Consider the following 21,646-nt stretch of genomic DNA (forward strand, 5'->3'; position numbering starts at 1 on the left):
TCCCCAACACATCTTTGATATCCATTCTTTCCTCTGGCACTTCGGCGGAACATCTCAAGCCGATGTCCATGATTGATAAAATGATAAGTTTTGTGGCATTCATCTCTCTGCCCTCTTCTGTGCTCAATAAACCAATATCCACCACTCCTAGAATACCGTCAGGGAGCGACGCATTTATCCATTTCCTCAGGGTCAGTTCTTCCGTAAACATTCCATCTGTTGGCCTTTTTCTTGCAATTATTTCAAACAACATGATTCCGTAGCTATACACATCACCTCTTGTTGACACTTTTCCTAATGAACCATACTCTGCCAAAACACGTTCATAGTAAAGCTATTATGACATGTACGTACGCGAATACGCAAAAAACACAAAAGCAGTGTGGAAATCTATATACGCAAAAAACATCTAGCACGGTTGTAATTAACCAATAATTGATCGTTTTCCGGCTTCCAGTAATAAACAAAAGTAAATAGATTTACCTGGTGCAACATAACCAAGTGTACCAAGAGTTCCGGTTTGTGTTGCATCCTTGTTTCCTGCCAAAATTTTAGCAAGACCAAAGTCCCCCACATGTGCAACCATGTCTTCGTCAAGAAGGATGTTGCTAGGCTTCAAATCACAGTGCACTACAGGCTCTAATTGGCCTTGATGGAGATATTCTAAAGCTGCTGCAACATCGACCAACACGCTCACTCTTTGAAAAAGATTTAGACAATAATTGCGAGAGTACAACCACTCCTCGAGGCTACCATTAGACATGTATTGCAGCACCAAAGCCCTAACCTCTGGACTCGAGCACGTAGTTATCACCTTAACAAGATTTCTATGTCGTACTGCTCGCCATACCTCGCATTCTGCAATGAAACTTTTCAAGGAACCTTCCATTTGCATATTTAGAATTTTGACAGCAACGGTTGTCCCATCGGAAAGACTTCCCTTGTACACAGAGCCAAAACTTCCGGCTCCCAGAAAGTTGCTTTCAGAGAAATCATTTGTAGCACAACGGAGTTCATGATATGATATCATTCTATGCCCTGGAGCCATTGACAATTCTTCTGAACTTGGAACGCTTGCACTTGTTTTTCTAGACTTTCTCCACATAAAAATGGCAGCTATCAGAATCAAAGTTGATATCACAGCCGGAATAGCATATTTGAGGAAATAATGCGCGGTCTTTGAATTGCGAGTGCTAAGATTCTTGCAAGGTTGGACTCCAAAACCTGGTCTCCCACAGAGTGCTTTATTCCCCAAAAATGATTGGGCAGTGAAGTTAACAAAAGGTCCAGCTGATGGAATCTCTCCAGAGAGTTGATTAAAAGAGAGATTCAAATACTTGAGAAATTTGAGTATTTCTAGAGACTTTGGTATTGGCCCAGACAGATTATTGTATGACAGGTCTAAAATTTCCAACCCCTTCCCAAAAGTATGTGGAATCGATCCGATGAACAAGTTGTTGGACAAATTTAGAGAGTTTATGCTTTGAAAGGATCCCATGATGCTCGGAATGTCTCCAGAAATTCGGTTCCATGACAAATCTATCATCTCAAGGACATTTGACATTCTCAAGTCAGGAGGTAAGTATCCACTTAAGGAATTGAATGACAAATCTAGGAACAGGAGGTCTTCAAGGTTCCATAAATTGACTGGTATTGATGAGTTCAGTTTGTTGGAATTTAGGAACACTCTTTGAAGGCGTCTGAGGTTTCCTATGCAACTTGGGATCAATCCACCAATAGTATTGCTTGCCAGTGATAGCTCAGCCAGGTTCCCGATACGACATAACTCCTCCGGAATGAAACCTTCAATGCTGTTGTTATCGAGATACAAGATTTGCAGATTCTCGAATCTTCCAATTGATGGAGGTATTTCTCCACTGACATTGTTGCCGGTCAAGGCAAGAATGGTCAAGTTTTTCAACAAGGAGCTCAATGTCTTGGGTATACGACCCTTGATTTGGCACAGCTGTGCATACAACTTTCGAAGGGAAGAGGAAGAAGAAAAGTTTCCAGAGTGATCCGGGATGATGCCGTTGAGGGGATTTTCACTCACAACTAATGTTTCCAACGAGCTGCTGCTGAATAAGGAAGAAAGGAACCTGAGCTCAAGAACTCCAGGTTCTCCTGTTAACTTATTTGCTCCTAAAACAAGAAACTTAAGGTCTTTTAAGTTACCAAGATCCATGGGAACTGGTCCATGGAGCAAGTTGTAGCTACAATCAAGCATGGTAAGCTTACTAAAATTTGAAAAGTAGGACGGGATATTTCCAGTGATTTGATTGGTTGAAAGCCCGAGGGTTTCAAGGTTAGGACCCCAAATCCCTCCAGTATATGAAGGGAAACTTCCAGTAAGGGCATTATCCCTTCCGGCGATGTCTGTTATGGTGGAGATATTGAAAATTTCTGGGGGTAAAACTCCGCTCAGCCCATTACCGGCGAAAAAAAAAGAGACTAAACTAGGCAGACGCCCTACGCCACTAGGAATACTTCCCTTGATGCTATTCAATTCCATACTAAAGTACCTCAAGTTGGACATGTTACCTATGGTTTGAGGAATCTTACCGGTTAGGTTATTACCACCAAGGTATAAGGTTTCAAGATTTTGCAGCCCCCCAATTTCTTCTGGAATGCTTCCAGTTAACCTATTGTATGATAGAGATAACAACACAAGACTTTTGCACTTGTATATTTTACTAGGGAACGGGCCACTGAAGCTGTTGCGAGAAAGAGAAATTTCTCGGATATTAGGCCAGTAGTGGCAAAGATCCCCGGGAAGATTTCCGAAAATATTGTCATTTGATCTTAGATAAATAAAAACTAGAGCAGACAGGTTGAGGAGAGTAGAGGGGAATGAACCTGTGAGGCTGTTTTGGTCCAAGAATAATTCATGTAATGTTGAAATGTTACCCAAAGATGCCGGAATTCCACCCGAAAGATTGTTTGCGGTGAGATACAGTCGCTGAAGCATGGGTAAAGAGCCCAGCTCTTTGGGTACGAGACCGCTGAACATGTTTCTGCTAAGGTTTATGACCTTGAGCCTCTGGCAATGATGTAGGGTTGGAGGGACGTTTCCTTGCAGCTGGTTGTCTTGAAGTGCAAGTATCCTCAAGCGATGTAAACGACCGATTTCATGTGGCAGGAATCCAAATAAGCTGTTGTTCTGGAGACGAAGCGAGACGAGGAAAGAGAGGTTACCCACGTGAGGAGAAATCATGCCATGAAGATCCATATAGGAAAGGTCCAAGGCCGTGACTCTTTGCCTGCGCTTACTGCAAGAGACCCCGATCCAATCGCAAAAGCTTGCTCTAATGGTCCAATTACCGGCTAGGACACCATTGGCGGGGTAAGCGAGTTGAGATTTGATTGCCAGAAGAGCATGTTGATCGGTTTCGTTAGAAAACGATGCGGAAGACGGAAGAAAACACAAGTAGTTGACAAGCAACACAAGTCCGACGAGGAAGAGAGTTTGTGAGTTTTCCATGGTAAATGATCAAGTTTGTGAGTTGTGTATCATCTGCAGCCATTATTTCTTTGAATATTGTAACACTAAACAGCCATTTTTTTCCTGGAAAGTATTTGACATTTCTCTCTTTTTGCATTTGCATCGCCGCCAAACCACCAATTCACCATCAAGTTTTCAATCAGTATTGTTCCTTTTTTCAGGTCAACGATAACGGACGGATAATTCCAAGTATCTATCTCTTTGCAAGCGCCCACCGTGAGCCACGCATGAAGAATCAATTAAGCCAAGGCTTGAGCCATCAGAGAACGATGAGAGCTGCTGATAAAGCTCGCGAAAAATGCGGTACTTGGCATCACGGTACTTCTCCACCTTAGGATCTTTGGATGGATGGATCACCCGCCCAGTGCCCAAGATGATTAACTAAATCATAATATCCTGGTAAATATTCCTAATAATGCACCATCTCGCGATTTGTTTCCCCTCTATTATAGTCTTGGCAATTTGAGGATAAAAAATAAAACATCCGAGTTCAACCCTAAGCCCTAAAGTAGGTAACTAATCTCGCTTCAGACCTAAATATTCTCCCTCGTAAACGTATAAAATAGGGTAAATTACATTTTCTCGGCTCAGGTTTGTGATGAATTTCAATTCCTTAGAATATCTTTAAAATATTTAAATTTCATACATTTACTTATCGTTTTATTTAAATTTCATACATCCATTAGAAAATCTGTTAAGTTAACCGTTAAGCGATGACGTGGCTGTTATATTATCCTCAAGTTTATCATCATTTTATTTAAATTTACTATTTTGTATGTTCTGGGTTTTATTATCTTCAAGTTTTCTTTGCCCCCAATCCACTCCCACAGTAGATCCAATATTTTAGAAAGAAACTTCATCGTAAGGCCTCCACAAAGGAGCTGGGGCTATATGATGTTTATGTTAGAGAGAGAGAGAGAGAGAGAGAGAGCTATTATATCTGCATGTTCTTGAATTAATAGTGCATTCTTAGCAAGGCCTCCACATGATAGTATCGTGTCAATCTGCAAAGAATGAAACAGATACTCAAAAATAGTTACTGAAGAGCCAACTGATTCTGACTTGTATCAAGTGTTAGGCCACAGACCATAACTTTCGCTTTTGGGTCTGCATTTGGCGACCTGGGCAATCACAAATTCAGTAGTTTAACGGAAGAGAAGGGTGGCACTATGACAGATGAAATTTAGCTTTCAACATGCATATCTTCAGTCAAAGAAGCAAGGAATGGACGCTATAAATCATGCATCATTGTGTTCAATAACTTGTTCAAAAGTTCAAACAAAGAAACGCCTAGAGAGAGACACACAGATCAACTTACGTTGTCTGCGAACGGCATTCAAGAGTTAACCCATTTGTCCTAGTACAGTAATTAGCATAAAAATAAGTTGATCAATGACTCTCACGCTGGGAAGCAGCACGATTCGGTCACCATAGCTGAAAAATTTAAAGAGGAAATAGAGTAGGTAAAGTAAAAATACCATGAATCATCCCAATAAAAAAAACCTTCAAAGCATCCCAAAATCCCAAATTCTCAAATCCGTTCAAAGAAACTTCCCATGAAATCATAGCGACTTCACAAATCCTCTTCATATCTGCACCAAAAGTAACGAAAAAGAAGTGCAATCAGCCCAAGAGACAAAAGATCAGTAGAAACAAACCAAGAAAATCAAGTATCGGAGAAAAATTAACCATCAGCATTTCTCCTTTTTTAAATTTTCACCCAAAAAATTGAACCAGAAACGAAAGAGCACCCAAATCTAAAAATTTGCCAAAGAACAAAAAATTAACAACAAAAACATAATTATACACCTGACCCAGAAAGGGCTTGCAATATCGCCCAATAAAACCCTAAAATTGGAAGATGAATAATTCCTGCAACAAAATAACGAAATGAAGTAGAAGAGTGAAAACGAAAGGAAAAGCAGAGCTTTGGAGCGATCTGATTTTTTTGGATGACAGAAAGCGAAATGAAGTAGAAGAGTCCATAGGAGGAGGAAAATGATCGACCAGAAGATGAACCGATGACAGACGCGTGGCCTGTAAGGGTAAATCCGTCACTTCAGTAATACCCTAAAAATTTAAGTATATGAGTTTGATATTCATAATTATGAATATACGAAGAAAATCGAAAATAAATCGATTTATGATTATGAAAATTTTAATTAAGAAATTTTAAAATTTTATGATCAGAAAATTAATATAATTTACGTCGTAAAATATATCAATAAGTGAAAAAGATGAAAATGATCCTAGTTGGTTTTACTTAATTATATGAGGATGTATTTTATACTCATATATACTATATTATTTCTTGTTAAATGTGGTCAGAGCTCGGTCCTACGAGCGCGTAGACGAAAAGGAAGAAAGGAGATAAGATAGAAGGAGGGGAACCCATACCCCTCCCCTTCGACTCGATTACATTTCAACTCGACCCGGCTATATTTTTTTATTCCAACCACCGTTGACAATGGGACTGGTGCCAAAATGATCCTTACCTCGAACCCAGTAGTTCTCTCTACTCATTTCACCCAAAAATATAGGAAAATTGGCCTTGAATGTAACGTGGGTGCAGGGGTTCTTGCCGTAGATCCTCCCATTTTTTAAACAAATTCCTTCAATTACTACCACATATAGCATTCTCTTGAGCCCAGGAACAAAGCCCAAACAAATTTGGGGGCGGCGGAGCTGTTTTAGAGTCGAATCAAGAACACCCAAATCAAGGGTTTCTGGCGGATCAAGGGCAATTTCAGGTGTTTCCCAACCAAATTGGACTTCGGGCCCAAGTATGAAAGTTGTTCCACTCATTGAACTCTACTTGCCTATAAAATTTGGTAATTTTTAGAGTTAGTCGGAAAATTGGGTTTCCGTTCGCCGGAAACCGCCACCGACGCAGTGTATGTGGTGGCGCGTGGCTAGTGGGCCGATATTGCCTTTTTACACATAATTCGATATTTTAAATCCTTAATTAGTATCCATTCAATGTGATTCAATTGTTAAAATTCAATATTGAATATTTCCGCTACTTGAATATTTTCGAAAATGGACTAGAAATGAAATTGTGAACTACGAAAGGCTTGATCTCGTTCAAGGGTACATAGACAATCTAATGGGAGTTAGATGCAGCCTTAAAATAACCGAGATTAATCTTTATCGAAAATTAGAAAGAAGAAAAGGGGTTGGGTGTCTAGTTTAAAGATTAACCCTATGTTTTTGGTAAATAAATTTAGCTATAGATTTTGTGAGAAATTCAGAATTTATTAAATAAATTGTGATTAATGGTAGTAAGTAAAAAAGAGTTTATTTTTGGCCTACCACTAAATGTAAATTCCAAAATTAGTTTTCAAAATAAAATAAAAAAATTTCGGGTCGAGGCGTTACAACTTCGATGTTCAAAAATGGAAAAAATAGGATGCCAAAAATCAATTGAAGAGCATTTTCGCCACTTTACTGTTAATGAACAGTAACATTGTGTTTGGATTTTAGTATATAGATAATGTCCTAAATTAAGGTTAACAGTCAAGATTGGTCACTTGGTCAATCGGGCTTTCTTCCGTTTTTTGGTTAATTGGGCTTAATTTATTTGGAAGAGAGGATGTCTCCAATTGTAGATCTAGTACAATCACCGGAGACAATTATTCGTGACGCCACTATAGTTGTATGAAATAAAGGATAATGTTAGGGAGATGAATTTTTTTAAACCAAATTGCATACTAAATGATATGTTACCAATAAGAAACAAATACGTTAATCGATACTTAATTAATAATCTAATGATCTACAACCACATCATTTGGTTTAAAAAATTTGGTCAACACTTGATTAATAATCTAATGATCTACAAACACATCTTTTGATTTGCAAATTTGGTTAAAAAAAATTGCTCCCCTAACATTACTCCAAAATAAATAACAATTCATCAAAGTAAATAATACATTGAAATGTGAAAAACATTTACAAAAGGAGATTATCATAGTGGATTCTCAGGTGTAGATAACTCTTTCTTCGCCATGAGTGAGGACATTTGTCGAGCACTCAGTGGGCCTACGTCATTTGCATTCATATTGACAAATTTCAAGGAAATATTTCGAGCGATCTCGAGATATATATGCAGAGTGTTGTCGACATTTCATGTGAAATGTCCTCGAGATATCCTTAAAAGGTATTTCATTAGACACTTGATGGACACAAAAATGTCTCGTATCAGATATTCACAAGGTTCCTGAACCACTCAAGTCTCTATGTGGATTTGTGTTGTCTCCATGAACATGACACGTTAACAGTACGAAATCAGTTTTCTATTTTGTACAAACGATAGATATTAAGAACGAGAAAATTGGACCAAAATTTAAAATACAAAGATGAATGATCTTAACTAGCAGAATTACAAATCTTAACGAGAGTATAATACAATGAATATGGTTTACCAAAAAAAAAAAAAAAATACAATGAATATGTTGGCTCTAGTCGAAGTTTCGGCCTATCAAAAATCAAGCGCATGATCACGGAATGTGTTCGCTACAGCTCGATCGCAACCCAAAGGACGGCCCTTTTGTAATCAGCCGAACTCAGGATGGCCCTTTTTATCCTGGTCAGAGCACTCAAACTTGAGCGCCAATTATAAAGTTACACAAGTAGCATGCCTGCGCAAAACAACCTCCACGTGTTACGCTGCATGCAAAGCCACCAACGGCTGCATGCAACAGCACCACCTGTAACCGCCATCTTACTTACAATAATACCCTCATCGTCCACCGCTATTCACTCCATCTCAGGGGTACAAAAGTAACTTTAAAAATTGAATTTCCAAATAAATAGCATAGCTGATGGATTCATAGAACAAGAGAGTAAACCACCGGAGGAGAATATGGCTGTAGTTGTACCTCCGACTCTTACCTGGGCGATGGGCGTTGTTGCAGTCTTAACCTGCGCACTCAGCACTCTCTCTTTAGCTCTCCATGACACCTCACAAGACCTAATCATACACCAAGTCACAGACAATCACCACTTTCTGCCGGGGACCGAGAGAAACTTCCAGATGTTCATCGAACAATACGGGAAGAAGTATTCTACCCGAAAGGAGTACATGCACCGCCTTGGGATTTTCGCCATGAACATGATCAGGGCCGCCGAGCACCAAGTCCTCGATCCGACGGCTGTCCACGGAGTCACGCCCTTTTCCGACCTGTCTGAAGAAGAGTTCGAGCGGATGTACACCGGTATGATAGGTGTACCCCAAAACGGCGGTGTTTCTAATAGTGCTCCACCGGTTATGGACGTTGGTGATTTGCCTGAGAATTTTGACTGGAGAGACAAGGGAGCTGTTACCGAGGTCAAGACGCAGGTAATTAACTATTCACTATGTTACCTTTTTTTTTTTTTTTTTTTTAAAGTTGATTTTTTCTTTATTCAATCAAGTGAACTTGTGGTTAATATTTTGTTTACGGACAGGGGTAATGCTTCGAAACCATCTATTTGAATTTTATTTTGTAAATCATATATCGTGGTGGTTGATCATTGAAAGTGTTGATTAATGTTCTTATATTTTTATTAATGACACATCATATGATTTGCAAATTTGGTCGAAAAAACTCTTGCAATTTTGGTTTGGTAATTTAAATGTTACTATACCATATGCATTAGATTCCGAATAATGATGGCAAAACTGTAAAAAGAAAATATATAGTTTGTAGTTTTGTTTCACGACTTTGATTGATACAACATCCTTCAATTTGATAGGGTGGTTGCGGGTCATGCTGGGCCTTTAGCACTACAGGATCAATTGAAGGAGCTCACTATATTGCAACAGGGAAGCTTCTTAATCTCAGCGAACAACAGCTTGTGGACTGCGATAGCACAGTAATAAGCTCGTTAATTAGTCAACCTATATTGATCCTTAATTAACACTTATTTTCACTAATTTGATTAAAATATGCTTGTTAATGTGTGCTATCTCATATTTTTTTTAATCTACTTTTGTTTGAAGTGCGATCCAAAAGAGAAGGATGCATGCGACAGTGGTTGCGGCGGTGGCCTTATGACAAATGCCTACAAGTATCTAATTGAAGCAGGAGGGTTGGAGAAGGAGAATACATACCCTTACACTGGGAAACGGGGTGAATGTAAATTCGACCAGGACAAGGTTGCAGTAAGAGTTGCCAATTTTACCACTATCCCAATTGATGAGGACCAAATTGCAGCGAATTTAGTCCACCATGGTCCTCTTGCTAGTAAGTACATAGTAATTGATCATATATATATATAGACACACACACATATATTATATATATTTTATATGCACACAAATAAACACTGCTGTCTATAATATTTTGTGCTCATTAAATGGAAACTCTTACTGCAACCTTGTGTATAGTTGGTGTTTGCCATTAACTAGTAACATGTTGGTTTGAGGTGATACATATATATATTCAAACATGATGTTAATGTAACTTGTTTCGTATATGCAGTCGGGTTGAATGCTATGTTCATGCAAACTTACATTGGCGGTGTTTCGTGCCCCCTTATATGTTTCAAGAAATGGGTGAACCATGGTGTCTTACTTGTGGGGTATGGTGCCAAGGGCTACTCCATTCTCAGGCTTCGGAACAAGCCATATTGGATAATCAAGAACTCATGGGGGGAGCGATGGGGAGAACAAGGTTATTACCGTCTGTGCCGAGGCCATGCCATGTGCGGCATGAACTCAATGGTGTCTGCGGTTGTGACTAGTACGCGACCATCGTAGCCGCGAGGCTGCAATTCCCACCTCCTGTTGCATACGCTCATGTTTAAGTTTCCTGAATTTTTAACGATCTTATGTGGGCGTGAATCTCTCCAGCATTTTCGTTGGCGAGCTAGTTACGTTTTTTCTTTTAGTTTCAATATGATATTTAATAAATATAATAGCAAAACGATACGCATTGGATCTGATCTTTGAGCCTATATTTTTTTATCCCGCTGGCAGAATTTTGAAAGAACTCAATCTTCTCTATATTCTTGAGGTGTCGAACTGAATGCTGTTTGGATTGTATTGTACCGCTTAAATGTGTGAAGGTTTTACTGTAAACATTTATGATGAAGTTGATTTTGATAGGGAGAGTCCAGTTAGGTTTGTGGCGATGGGGGGAAAGTTGATCCTGCTTTTCCCAGAGTCGTCGTTGAGACTTGAAAATTGAAACAAAACGGGTTCATAGGTGACTTTGTTTTTTAGTTTGTATGAACCATTTAGTTTTAGCTTTTTAGTTTCTACTATTTTCTTTTCGAGCGCGAAATGGAGGGAATGTTTAGAACTGAAAAATAATTCAGTTCCACTTCTCTTTTCATTGAACTGAAAAATAATTTTGCACAAGTATATATAGTCTTTGGGGTAAAAGGTAAAAGAATATTCCCTACAGTAACTCCTCAGCTCGCAGCCTTTTGTTGATGACCTCACCAGCATCCTCGCTTCCACTCCCGACACGTCTGGAGGAGAGTCCAAACAGGAAGTTACTCATACTTCCTTTGTCCAAGTTACTCAAACTTGCACCTGAAAAACATTACTATAGTACTAACTACGGAAATTCTAAGGTTCACTAATTCTTTCACTTAATTGTGATAAACGACTCCAAATTTTGCAGAAACCAGCAAGGTTCTAGCGCCGAAGAACAGCGGTCACCGCTAACTTTAACGATGACGACGGATTTCGTTAGAGTTGACAGAATTTCTAATGATGAAGGTATATTCCGTTAACCTTCATCCATTTTTCAATGACCGGGGCGTGGTCACCGACGGTGGTTGTTGCGACTTGTACTCACCAATCCGTGGTAGTGAGTATGACAACAAGTCTGCCGGTGATGAAGACGGGCACGTCCACCAACGACCAATCGGCATGTGGCGTCATTGTAGCAGCGCGTGGCGGTGCACATTAAAATGAAATGATATGCAAATGTATGGAATTGAATTGTTTTAGAGATATGATATGCAAATGTACGTAATTGAATTATTTTAGAGATATTGTATGACATCGCAATTAAACACAATCCAAAGGTGTAAAATGTAATACCTTTAACTTTTGAACTCTAAAAATTAGGTAACAGAAAGAAGAAAAAGAACAAGGAAAAATTCTATTAATTATTATAGGTCACTGTGACGACTCACAACATTTACACACCGTTTTTGTAAAGCGTGATAAACTTTTAGGGAAAGCATTAACCATATAAATTTCATATATTTGCATATTATTTCATTTTAACGTTATACATCCAAGAAATGAAAGATAATCAATTTATCAGTCTTTAAACAACTTTTGCCTTAATCCGTTGACCTCATTTCGTTGTACGTCTGTATCTGATTACCAAACCTAAACCACACAAGCCATGTTCTCTTCCCTCCTTTTCTTCATTTTCCATATATGGGCCGGCCTATTTATTAAAACAAATCCCCGATTACAAACAACTCCACTACAATTAAAGAAAGGCACATTGCATGTCTATGGCTTTACACCTGAATAAGCAATGTGTATTTAAAGAAACACACATTGCTTGTCTACGGCTTTACACAAACAAATTCACCGGAATATGCAAACACAACCTAATTGTTCTAGGAAAAGGATTCTCACCGGATCCTTTTTCTGGGAATCCTAGAGATTCTGTAATCGTGTCTGTTTATCGAACATTGTGCTGTCAGAAATCATTTAAAATTTAAAATTCAAATATAAATAGTACCTAACGAAAACTGACCGCATGATGTACGATGAACGGACACGATTACAGAATCCCTAGCATCCTTAGGAGAAGGATCCGGTGAGGATCATTTTCCGTTGTTCTATTCTAACATTACGGGTTTTCCCTGTACATTTAAAGAAAGAAGAATTGATGGTCAATTAATATTTTTTTTATCATTTTAGTGGACTATGTTTTATATTTGCAAACTATGATAAGTAGAAGTGTAAATGGGTTTATTGGGCAACATATAATAATATTGCAAGTAAAACTAAAACAAAAAAACAAAAATTGCATGTATATATATATATATATGTGGTTATAGCTTATGCATATATTTCACGAGATGAGCAAATTGCAGACCCCAAAGATAGCTAGCTAGGCTTCCAACCCCTCTACCTCTGATCTTCTCAAAAGTTGCATGCACTTAACGTTTCAGTGCATTTCCCAGTTTATTTTCTGTTGCATGAATTATTAATTCTATGGCTTCTTTCAACCAGGTTTTGGTACAGGAATCTTTGTTCGCGAGGACATTGACACTAAACAGGCCTCGCCAACTGAACACCCTTTCCCTTGAAATGCTCTCTCGGCTCTCCCAACTGTTCCTGGCGTATGACAACAGTTCCAATGTCAAGTTGATCATTCTCAAAAGTAACGGAAGAGCATTTTGTGCCAGTGGTGACGTAGCTGCGGTGCACCGTCATTTTCTTAAAGGAAATTTGAAATTTGGTGCAATAACTAGTCAGAAGATGCTTACCTTAACCTACTTTGTAGCAATATGCACTAAACCCCAAGTATGTCTGAATTTTGCACAATGTTTCCTTTACTTTTTTATGCTCCGCCGTGGGCTACGAAGAGTCTTGCCTGGATAAAATCCAGCCAATCTCTATCCTGGTCTGGAATGATACGGTAGCCCAGGAGTTTTATCTAAAGTGACCTACGAACAGTCGGTCTCACATATTATCAATCATACAACTTTCTTTCTCTCAAAACCATTTAATTTTTTTGTTTACATTTCTGTTAATATTCATGTTTAATTCGCCAACAGGTTTCAATTTTTAATGGGATTGTGATGGGAGGTGGCGTCGGTATTTCAGTACACGGTAAATTCCATGTAGCAACAGAGAATTCAGTCTTTGCAATGCCGGAAACAGCTCTGGGATTGTTTCCCGATGTCGGTGCATCTTATTTCTTGTCAAGACTTCCTGCATTTTTTGGTGAGTATTTGGGTCTTACAGGTGCAAGATTGAATGGTGCTGAAATGCTTGCATGTGGTCTAGCTACTCACTATGTGCCCTCAGCCAAATTGTCTTTACTGGAAGAAGCCCTAAAATGCCGAGTAGCTTCATCTATTTCATCAAGCTGTGATCTTGCTTCTACTATTTCAGCAATTATAGATGAATACTCGCTGAAGAAACCAGCTTTGAGTGAAAAAAGTGCTTATTACAAAAGGGATATTGTTGACAAGTGCTTTTCTAAACAGACAGTGGAAGAAATTTTAAGTGACCTTACTAAGGCAAACACTAAGGAAGCTGGTGATCATAAAGAATGGTTAGCTGCAGCAATTCAATCGCTGAAGAATGTGTCGCCAATGAGTTTGAAGATTACTTTAAGGTCCATTAAAGAAGGAAGGGAGCAAGGACTTGGTGAATGCCTCGTTCGTGAGTACAAAATAACTTGTCATGTTCTCCAAGGGGAAATCAGCAAGGACTTCAGAGAGGGTTGCAGAGCTATTCTGTGGGACAAGGATAAGAAACCAAAATGGAAGCCTTCTAAGTTGGAGCTCATCACTGATCATATGGTTGAGCACTACTTCTCTAAGCTGGATGGCGATGATAAAGAATGACAAGAATTAAAGCTCCCAACAAGATCCAAATTGCCTGTATTTGCCAATTCCAAGCTTTGATCAGCTTATGATTTTATGGTGTTTCCAATACCTAAATATATATCATTATTAAGATGTAGTAATATGTAGTATTATTTTTTCTTGTGTGTCAAGTAAATAAGATTCAAAATTTGTAACAAGTTTATTTATTTATTAATATAGTGTGTTTTCACTGCAATTAGCGAATTTAACTTGAGCATCCTTTGATTTTATATATAATATTAACATTTCTGTTCAACATTAATTTCGATTTCTGAATTAAGGAGTTATATAATCTTTGTGCTGACTATATTTCACACCATTCAGATGACAGGAATTTTTTTTTCTCATTTTACATCATAAGGTATTGAAAATTTATCAATTTATATCTTTAGTCGGATATATTATTTGGTCCTTAATTAAATCGATGACATAGTGAGCGTGAAACATTTATATGGGCTAACGCATAAACCACATTTACACCACATTGTGTTGAGAAGTCAATGAGTAAAAGTTTTTTTCTACAAAAGTGGGTTGAGCCATCTTTTCCAGAAATCTGTGTTAAAGACTCTCTTACAAAAGTGGCTTAAACCAACTCTCACAGAAATATGTTAAAGCAACTTGACGGGAAGTGGTTCATTGAACCATTAAGCTCATTAAATCCTAAAAATAGGTTCCTTCACTCTTCTAGGTTCATTGTATTAGATGATATGTATTTGTAATTAATTCATGTATTCATATTCTCTATATATTGTACATTTGAGGTATGAATGAAATTAAGTTTTCTGCAAAATATTTTCTGGGTTTCTTTATATGGTATCACAGCTAGGTTAAAACCCTAGTTCTTGCCGCTGCATTTTCCAATTCCAAGCTTGGATCAGCGTATGATTTATTGTGTTTCCAATACCCCAACTGTTTGTGCCTAAAATTGGCAAATTTCACTCATTTAGGACTAAAGCCAAATTATGGTATTTTGTGGGGTTATTATGAAATTAGGTTAGACTTGCATTAAGTGGCACATGTTTGACTTACAGATACGAAGTTGCACCAATTATTATATGATGTAAGCTTGTAGCTAGATATTTCTTATACAAGTGAGGTTTGGACGGTAGAATGCAGTAAGTGGCTTCTTTTACTGTCATTTTCTAAGGAGGTGGATATGGGGGAGGTCTGCATCATGGCTCTGTGTTCACACTATGATTTGTTCTCTATATATTTGAAGCTAAAGCAAAGAAGAAGGAGACGCTCAAAAAGAATATGGATCCTCTTTGTGATGATCCCGAAGATCCGTGAATTATATCCGTTCATCGTATATCGTGCGGTCAGAAATTATTTTAAAATGTTTTTATTTAAAATTAAATATAAATAGTACCTTATAAAAACTAACCGCACGATATACGATAAACATACACGATTTACGAATCCCTAGAATCCTCACTAAAGAATCCGAAGAGGATCCTGTTGGGCTCAAAAAATCAAACAATCTCTCTACGACTGCACCCTTTTCATTTCAAAGCCTCTTTCATTTCAAGGCTTTCTACAATATTGCAAGCTCATTGTATATATTTCATTTCAAAGCTTTCTACAACACCTCCCTTCCTACTTCACATTCTTTCCATAGCAAAACGAGCCCATCCAATCTTCGTTCACCGCTCAAACTAACGCATGTATGACTGATGCTAGCATGATTTTATATTAGGCATTATATCGTTACAAATTGTTACACATGGGTCAAACAGCTGACAATGGCTCATGGACATGACTGATGCAAACATAAATCTCTTTTCAAAAGAATATCTTGAGTTGAGACACATGTTCGATCAATCCTATATAACAGTGAGACCTCCTATATCTTAGTCCAACCTGACCTCACATATTTCATCCGTGTGACAACTCTATTCTATTGGCAGTCCTAGATCTAGCAAACATGTTGTGTTTGTCATTTTCATCCTTTATCTTAATGAATCGTGTACCCGACTCGTTAAAAGGTCGTGTCGTTTCATGTCGGGTTAATAGTTCATGCAAGAAATTATTATGCTTAATGTGTAGACTTAGCAAACGGATCGTGTTCGTGTCGTTTACATGTCATACATGTGACCTTAACGAATTATCAAAGTATGACATGATAATAATCCAATTCATTAATTAATGATCTCATAACGATCCAACTCGCACGATTTTACTCCAAAAATATTATTTCCGTACCATTTTGTCTCGAATTAACTAGTCGTGCAATAAATAGACAGTCATATCAATCGTGCAAGAATGAATGGAATCATCCACAACCTCAAAAACCTCCTCTGTCGCGTGCATTCCAACAGTGTGCAGCTTTACACGTAATTATAAACCCCACATTCCTTCTTCCCCTTTTTTTTTATTAATTTAAGGCAAGTCCATTGTTGCAAGCAGAACGCAACGAGGCGGAAATCCCCTGCACCCTGGTTCACGGATCACACCAAATACTCCAAAAATGGACCCCGCAATACAAAATCCAACGCCTGCGATCCGTTTCCTCCCTACACCTGCCCGCATTGCAATTTTCCCGAACCCAGTCCCTCGAAACAGTCAACATATAAACCGTCGTCCCACACGACAGTTTGTCACCGCCCGGCGCTTTTCGCTAAGTCTCTCTCCGTTTCTCATTCCTTCTCTCTCAACCCAAAACGCAGACGCACAAGCCATGGAATGCAAGATTTATTTCCTCCCTCACCTCCTCGCCTTTCTCTCTCTTCACGTCCTCCTCCTCTCTCCTCTCGCCGCCGCGAAGCTCACGAACCCTCTCGGGCTCGCCAGGTCCAGCTTCCCTTCCGTGCACGCGAAGCAGCTGATCAGAGCCTTCAATCTCTTCCCCGAGGAAGACATCAACATCATCGACGCCTCCGATTCCTCGACCCCCGCCGTAGCCGACGCGCCGAGGCTCGTCGAGAAGCGCTTTAGGCTTCCCAACCTCGTGGACTCCGGAGACTCCATCGAGGACCTCGGCCACCATGCCGGTTACTATAAGATCGAGCATTCTCATGCCGCTAAGTGAGCTTAGTAATCTCTTTAAATTTCGTCGTCTTTATGATACTTTGAACTGTTAATTTCGCGCTGCAAGGTGGATTTTAAGTAATTTAGGGGTTTTTGTTTTGATCTCATTTGAATTTTAGGGTTTTATGCAGAAAATTTATCCTTAGCTGGACCTCAACTTAAGAAAATAGGTCCTCAAAATTATGCAGAATATTGGATTTTTTTCGATTGTATAGTGAATTTAGCTGCTCGTTTGGTGTTCTTACTATTCAATTTTTGTGGTAATGTAGGATGTTTTACCTCTTCTTCGAATCTCGCACCAACAACAAGGATCCTGTTGTTATTTGGTTGACTGGCGGTCCAGGGTGCAGCAGTGAATTGGCTGTATTTTACGAGAATGGTCCTTTCACCATCGCAAATAACTTGTCCCTTGTGTGGAACGAGTATGGCTGGGATAAGGTAATATGAAACTCTCTGTCACTTTGTGCTTCATTGTTATGTTTGGATGTGATTGTTTATTGCCGGCGTGAGCAGTGTTAACAGATTGATAGTTGCAACCGCTGTCTTTGAATCTCTTCTATTGACTAATTCATTTCTGCCCATATGACGAGATACTTACCACGTATGTGACTGAATATTCGATAGGAGAGGTTTTAAAACATGTCCTAGAATTATTTGTGGTAATATTTTGTTCCTATTTATCGTTCATAGAACCTTTTCCAAATCATGTCGCACTGGAATGAAAGTGACTCGAAGAGACCTCTTCACTTATATTTACTTTTACCTGCATGATATCTGAGGCTGTCACTGGTTATATGTTTCCTACTTCTGTAAGTCAGAGCTTGATGCTGTTGGATGATTTGGGATGATCATATAATGTTAGTCATCCAAATAAGAATCATTTGGAAATGATGGAACTTGATGTCAGCCCATTCTTCATTTTCTGGAGACGTAACCAATTTTTTTTTATACATTTTCTGATTTTTCAGGCATCTAACCTTCTGTATGTCGACCAGCCTATTGGGACTGGCTTTAGTTATAGTAGTGACAGACGTGACATTCGTCACTCTGAAGATGGTGTTAGTAATGACCTCTATGACTTCTTACAGGTATGTCATTATCCTTCATTTATAAAGCAGTAATGTTAAGTGTAATTTTCACAAACTGTCTGAGCTTTTAGTTTCCTATAAACATATCACCAAATGGCAGTTATTTTGTGTATGGAATATGTATACACATATACATACATGTATACACACACACACATATGTATGTATAGATTAATGTCATTCTCAAACTTCACTGCAGTGCCTTTTAGTCGAAAAACTGCATGATTATTAACTTGAGAATTTGGAGGAAAGCAAACATCTTAGATGTTTAAGGTTTATTGCTGTAACGGATAGAAATATGACTTATTGCCTATCTACGATATTAGGCCTTCTTTGCTGAGCACCCTGAGTTGACAGAGAATGACTTTTTCATAACTGGAGAATCATATGCTGGACACTACATTCCAGCTGTTGCTGCTCGAGTTCACCGAGGAAACAAAGCTAAAGAAGGAATTCATATAAATTTAAAGGTTATATATCTCAAATATACACTAGTTTGATAATTGTAATGGGTCATATCGTGGTTTATTAAGTTAAGAAAATCTTGGTGAACAGGGATTTGCCATTGGCAATGGGCTTACTGATCCTGCAATCCAGTATAAAGCTTACACAGATTTTGCGTTGGACAATGGCTTAATCACAAACACTTCCTATAATCTCATTAACAAAGTGCTTCCAGTCTGTGAAATGGCTATAAAGCTCTGTGGTAAGTGACATTTTAGTGGCCCCTTCCTCTTTTTTTTTTTTTTTTTCAAATTTCTATTACCGTGTTTTTATCTTTAGACCCTATGACATGCGAATTTGTTAATTAGAATTTGCAGTTCTTTTGATCGTTTTCATGTTAATGCGTTAGGGGTGGCTCCTTTCTTTTATATCTCATCTCCATGTATTTCTTTCTCTCTTTTCTAAGTTAAGAATGTTTTATTTGTATTATGCAAGAGTGGCTTTACATATTAGCCACATTAGTTGGTTACTGCTGCTGTTTAAATAAACATATACTTCTGTTGTTTCAGGCACTGATGGTAAAGTCTCTTGCGTGGCTTCGTATTTTGTTTGCAATACCATATTCACTAGCATCATTGCGAAGGCTGGAAACATAAATGTAAGAAGATCAGTTACTCATTATTATCAGAATGATTGCTCCTTAATCTTTATGTTGTCATTTTATTATTCTACATGTTCTTTTCCAAAAAGGCACGTGAAACTTATTGCTCTGAAAAATGGTTCACAGGACTCAATTAAAGAGGCGGAAACTAATGTGTTTCTACAATTGCATGTTCTTAAACTTTTTTTTTTTTTTTTTTTTTGCCTGAAGCTCAGCCAGGAAATATTTATTGTTATTAGCAAATTTCATGAGCATTTGGTATCCCACTAATGATCTGAAGTTTGACAGAATTTTTCTAATATTATGAATGTGCAGTACTATGACATCAGAAAGAAGTGTGAGGGTAGCCTTTGCTACGACTTCTCAAACATGGAGAAATTCCTGAACCAGAAATCTGTTAGAGAGTCACTTGGAGTTGGGGACAGAAAATTTGTTTCATGCAGCACTACAGTGTATCTTGCCATGTTGGTCGACTGGATGAGGAACCTCGAAGTGGGCATCCCTACTCTTCTCGAGGACGGAATCCAATTGCTTGTGTATGCAGGAGAATATGATCTAATCTGCAACTGGCTTGGTAGGCCTCTAAGCTTTATCTGATACGACATGCCAAACCACTCGTTAAATATATTTTCTTTTAATTTGTGATGTGTAATTCTTACCCGTGCATATAAATTTGTATGCGATAGGTAACTCAAGATGGGTCCATGCCATGGAATGGTCTGGTCAGAAAGAGTTTGTGTCTTCTCCGGAAGTTCCTTTTGTTGTCGATGATTCAGAAGCAGGAGTTCTCAAGAACTATGGGCCTCTTAGTTTCCTTAAGGTCTCTTTCTCTCTCCTTTTCTCTTTACGTATCTGGATTTCTCTCTCACACATATCTGTATTCCATCCATCCATAGACAATGATTAATTACCGATCCCGATTGCTGAACTAGTTATATGGTATGCTATCTTGCAACAAACAGGTCCACGACGCCGGTCATATGGTTCCAATGGACCAACCCAAGGCTGCACTAGAGATGCTGAGGAGGTGGACTCAGGGATCACTTGCTGAATCCGCAAGGGAACCAGAAAAACTGGTTGCTCAGATGTGATTTTGCGCGGGAACATGAACGGAGTGAAGAGTATAGGATGGATTTCCAGTTTCTCAATACGCTTGTAAATATTTTGCCTAGGCTGGTGAAGCTAATAGTGTTTCTTGACAATGTGCTACGTTTGCTTACACTACTTTTAAGATGAATAAGAAAGACTGCTTGTGGATAAATATCTGTAGTTTTATATACAATTTATGCCTTGGTTCTGTCTGTAAATTTGGGTGGTTGAAGTAATATGATCCTCCAACAGCCAACACAGAGCATTCACCCTTGCATACGAGATGGAAGCAGAAGGATATTCCTCTATCAGTCTCCGGTTACGAGAATTTATTCTACACTCTGAGATTCGATCTTACAAGTTACAACCATTAGAATGTATTAACATACGATACACTTGCCGAATGCCTTGCTTTAGATTCCCGTATCTCTATATAGTCAGTCACCTGTAAGTGGCGGTTAGTTACTCTCCTATTGTTGTCGATCTTATGTGTCTTTTCGTGCAGATACAACAGTTTCTGAAACAGCTAGATGGAGAATTCCTCAAGATAATCATGTCATCGCTTACAAGAGTGGGATGAATGTTACGCAGGCATGTCTCCTGCAAAAAGCATGAATATGTGCAGTAAAGGAAACAGTATCAGTGAATTTCCATTTACTCCCCCGGCCGCTTTTTCTGTACATGAATATGTGCAGCTCAGATTGTCTGGTAGTACGGGACAACGTCCTTTTGCTGATATTATTACCTATATTCCATACGGGGTCATTCATAACAAACCTATACCTTTCCTATTTACTCAGACTATCCTTGCAGAACGGGACTCCTTGTGTATCGGTAGGTGATCCTTGACCGTTGATCGCTATTATACCTACATTTGAATTTGACCAACAGTTAAAAAGGCGATTGATCGCATAAACTTCGTTGCCAAGTTCAACTAAACATAGCAAAAATCCCAAAATATTTTCCTGATCTAAGAAAACTCTCGGACCGGGGAAATGTGGAAACACAACGGATGCTTGAAACTACGATCAGATGCTACAATGTGGAAATATTATGCCACCACCTCATCTGAAAATGAACATCAGGCATAATTGCATAGCTTAAGTATGTGTATCCAACAAGCAAAGATATTTGATCATGCTTTCCAATCAACACAAATCGAAACAAACTGCAACAAAATTTACTATCAAATCCCACATAATCTAAAACCCCAACTACATTTCTACTTTGTTGCTCAGCTAAACCAACATCCTATGTAGCACGGATATGGAT

General features: G+C 38.5%; 3 protein-coding genes and 1 pseudogene across 3 annotated transcripts in view; 3 read left to right on the forward strand and 1 right to left on the reverse strand.

Moving 5' to 3' along the window:
- LOC137735687 (probable LRR receptor-like serine/threonine-protein kinase At3g47570) overlaps nucleotides 1-3,474 on the reverse strand; it is a 3,729-nt gene extending 255 nt beyond the window's left edge. Inside the window, exons 1-2 of the mRNA XM_068475132.1 lie at nucleotides 484-3,474; nucleotides 1-309 (exon numbers count right to left, since the gene is read on the reverse strand). The exon at nucleotides 1-309 is cut by the window's left edge and continues 255 nt beyond it. Coding sequence (XP_068331233.1) covers nucleotides 1-309; nucleotides 484-3,229 — 3,055 coding nt within the window. The 5' untranslated portion in view covers nucleotides 3,230-3,474. The remainder of the gene's footprint in view (nucleotides 310-483) is intronic.
- A 4,892-nt stretch (nucleotides 3,475-8,366) lies between these two features.
- Nucleotides 8,367-10,244, forward strand: LOC137733276 (probable cysteine protease RD19D). Its single transcript, XM_068472418.1, has 4 exons — nucleotides 8,367-8,843; nucleotides 9,239-9,358; nucleotides 9,486-9,729; nucleotides 9,967-10,244. The coding sequence occupies exons 1-4, from the start codon at nucleotides 8,367-8,369 to the stop codon at nucleotides 10,242-10,244; spliced, it is 1,119 nt and encodes a 372-aa protein (XP_068328519.1).
- Nucleotides 10,245-12,674: 2,430 nt separating this feature from the next.
- Nucleotides 12,675-14,104, forward strand: LOC137733264 (3-hydroxyisobutyryl-CoA hydrolase 1-like; annotated as a pseudogene).
- A 2,550-nt stretch (nucleotides 14,105-16,654) lies between these two features.
- Nucleotides 16,655-20,548, forward strand: LOC137733833 (serine carboxypeptidase-like). The gene is made up of 9 exons (XM_068473026.1): nucleotides 16,655-17,089; nucleotides 17,362-17,530; nucleotides 18,061-18,180; nucleotides 18,507-18,650; nucleotides 18,736-18,886; nucleotides 19,194-19,282; nucleotides 19,601-19,859; nucleotides 19,972-20,105; nucleotides 20,248-20,548. The coding sequence occupies exons 1-9, from the start codon at nucleotides 16,743-16,745 to the stop codon at nucleotides 20,374-20,376; spliced, it is 1,542 nt and encodes a 513-aa protein (XP_068329127.1). The 5' UTR covers nucleotides 16,655-16,742; the 3' UTR covers nucleotides 20,377-20,548.
- Nucleotides 20,549-21,646: the final 1,098 nt, after the last annotated feature.

Source organism: Pyrus communis, chromosome 5 (genome assembly GCF_963583255.1).
Source record: "Pyrus communis chromosome 5, drPyrComm1.1, whole genome shotgun sequence".
Lineage (NCBI taxonomy): Eukaryota > Viridiplantae > Streptophyta > Magnoliopsida > Rosales > Rosaceae > Pyrus > Pyrus communis.

Excerpts from the sequence above, each read along its gene's own strand:
- LOC137733276 (XM_068472418.1), top strand. The coding sequence starts at position 8,367 with ATGGCTGTAGTTGTACCTCCGACTCTTACCTGGGCGATGGGCGTTGTT. Across the intron at positions 9,359-9,485 it reads TTGTGGACTGCGATAGCACA|TGCGATCCAAAAGAGAAGGA; the intron begins GTAATAAGCTCG and ends TTTTGTTTGAAG. Across the intron at positions 9,730-9,966 it reads CCACCATGGTCCTCTTGCTA|TCGGGTTGAATGCTATGTTC; the intron begins GTAAGTACATAG and ends TCGTATATGCAG.
- LOC137733833 (XM_068473026.1), top strand. The coding sequence starts at position 16,743 with ATGGAATGCAAGATTTATTTCCTCCCTCACCTCCTCGCCTTTCTCTCT. Across the intron at positions 18,181-18,506 it reads ACCTCTATGACTTCTTACAG|GCCTTCTTTGCTGAGCACCC; the intron begins GTATGTCATTAT and ends CTACGATATTAG. Across the intron at positions 18,651-18,735 it reads GAATTCATATAAATTTAAAG|GGATTTGCCATTGGCAATGG; the intron begins GTTATATATCTC and ends CTTGGTGAACAG.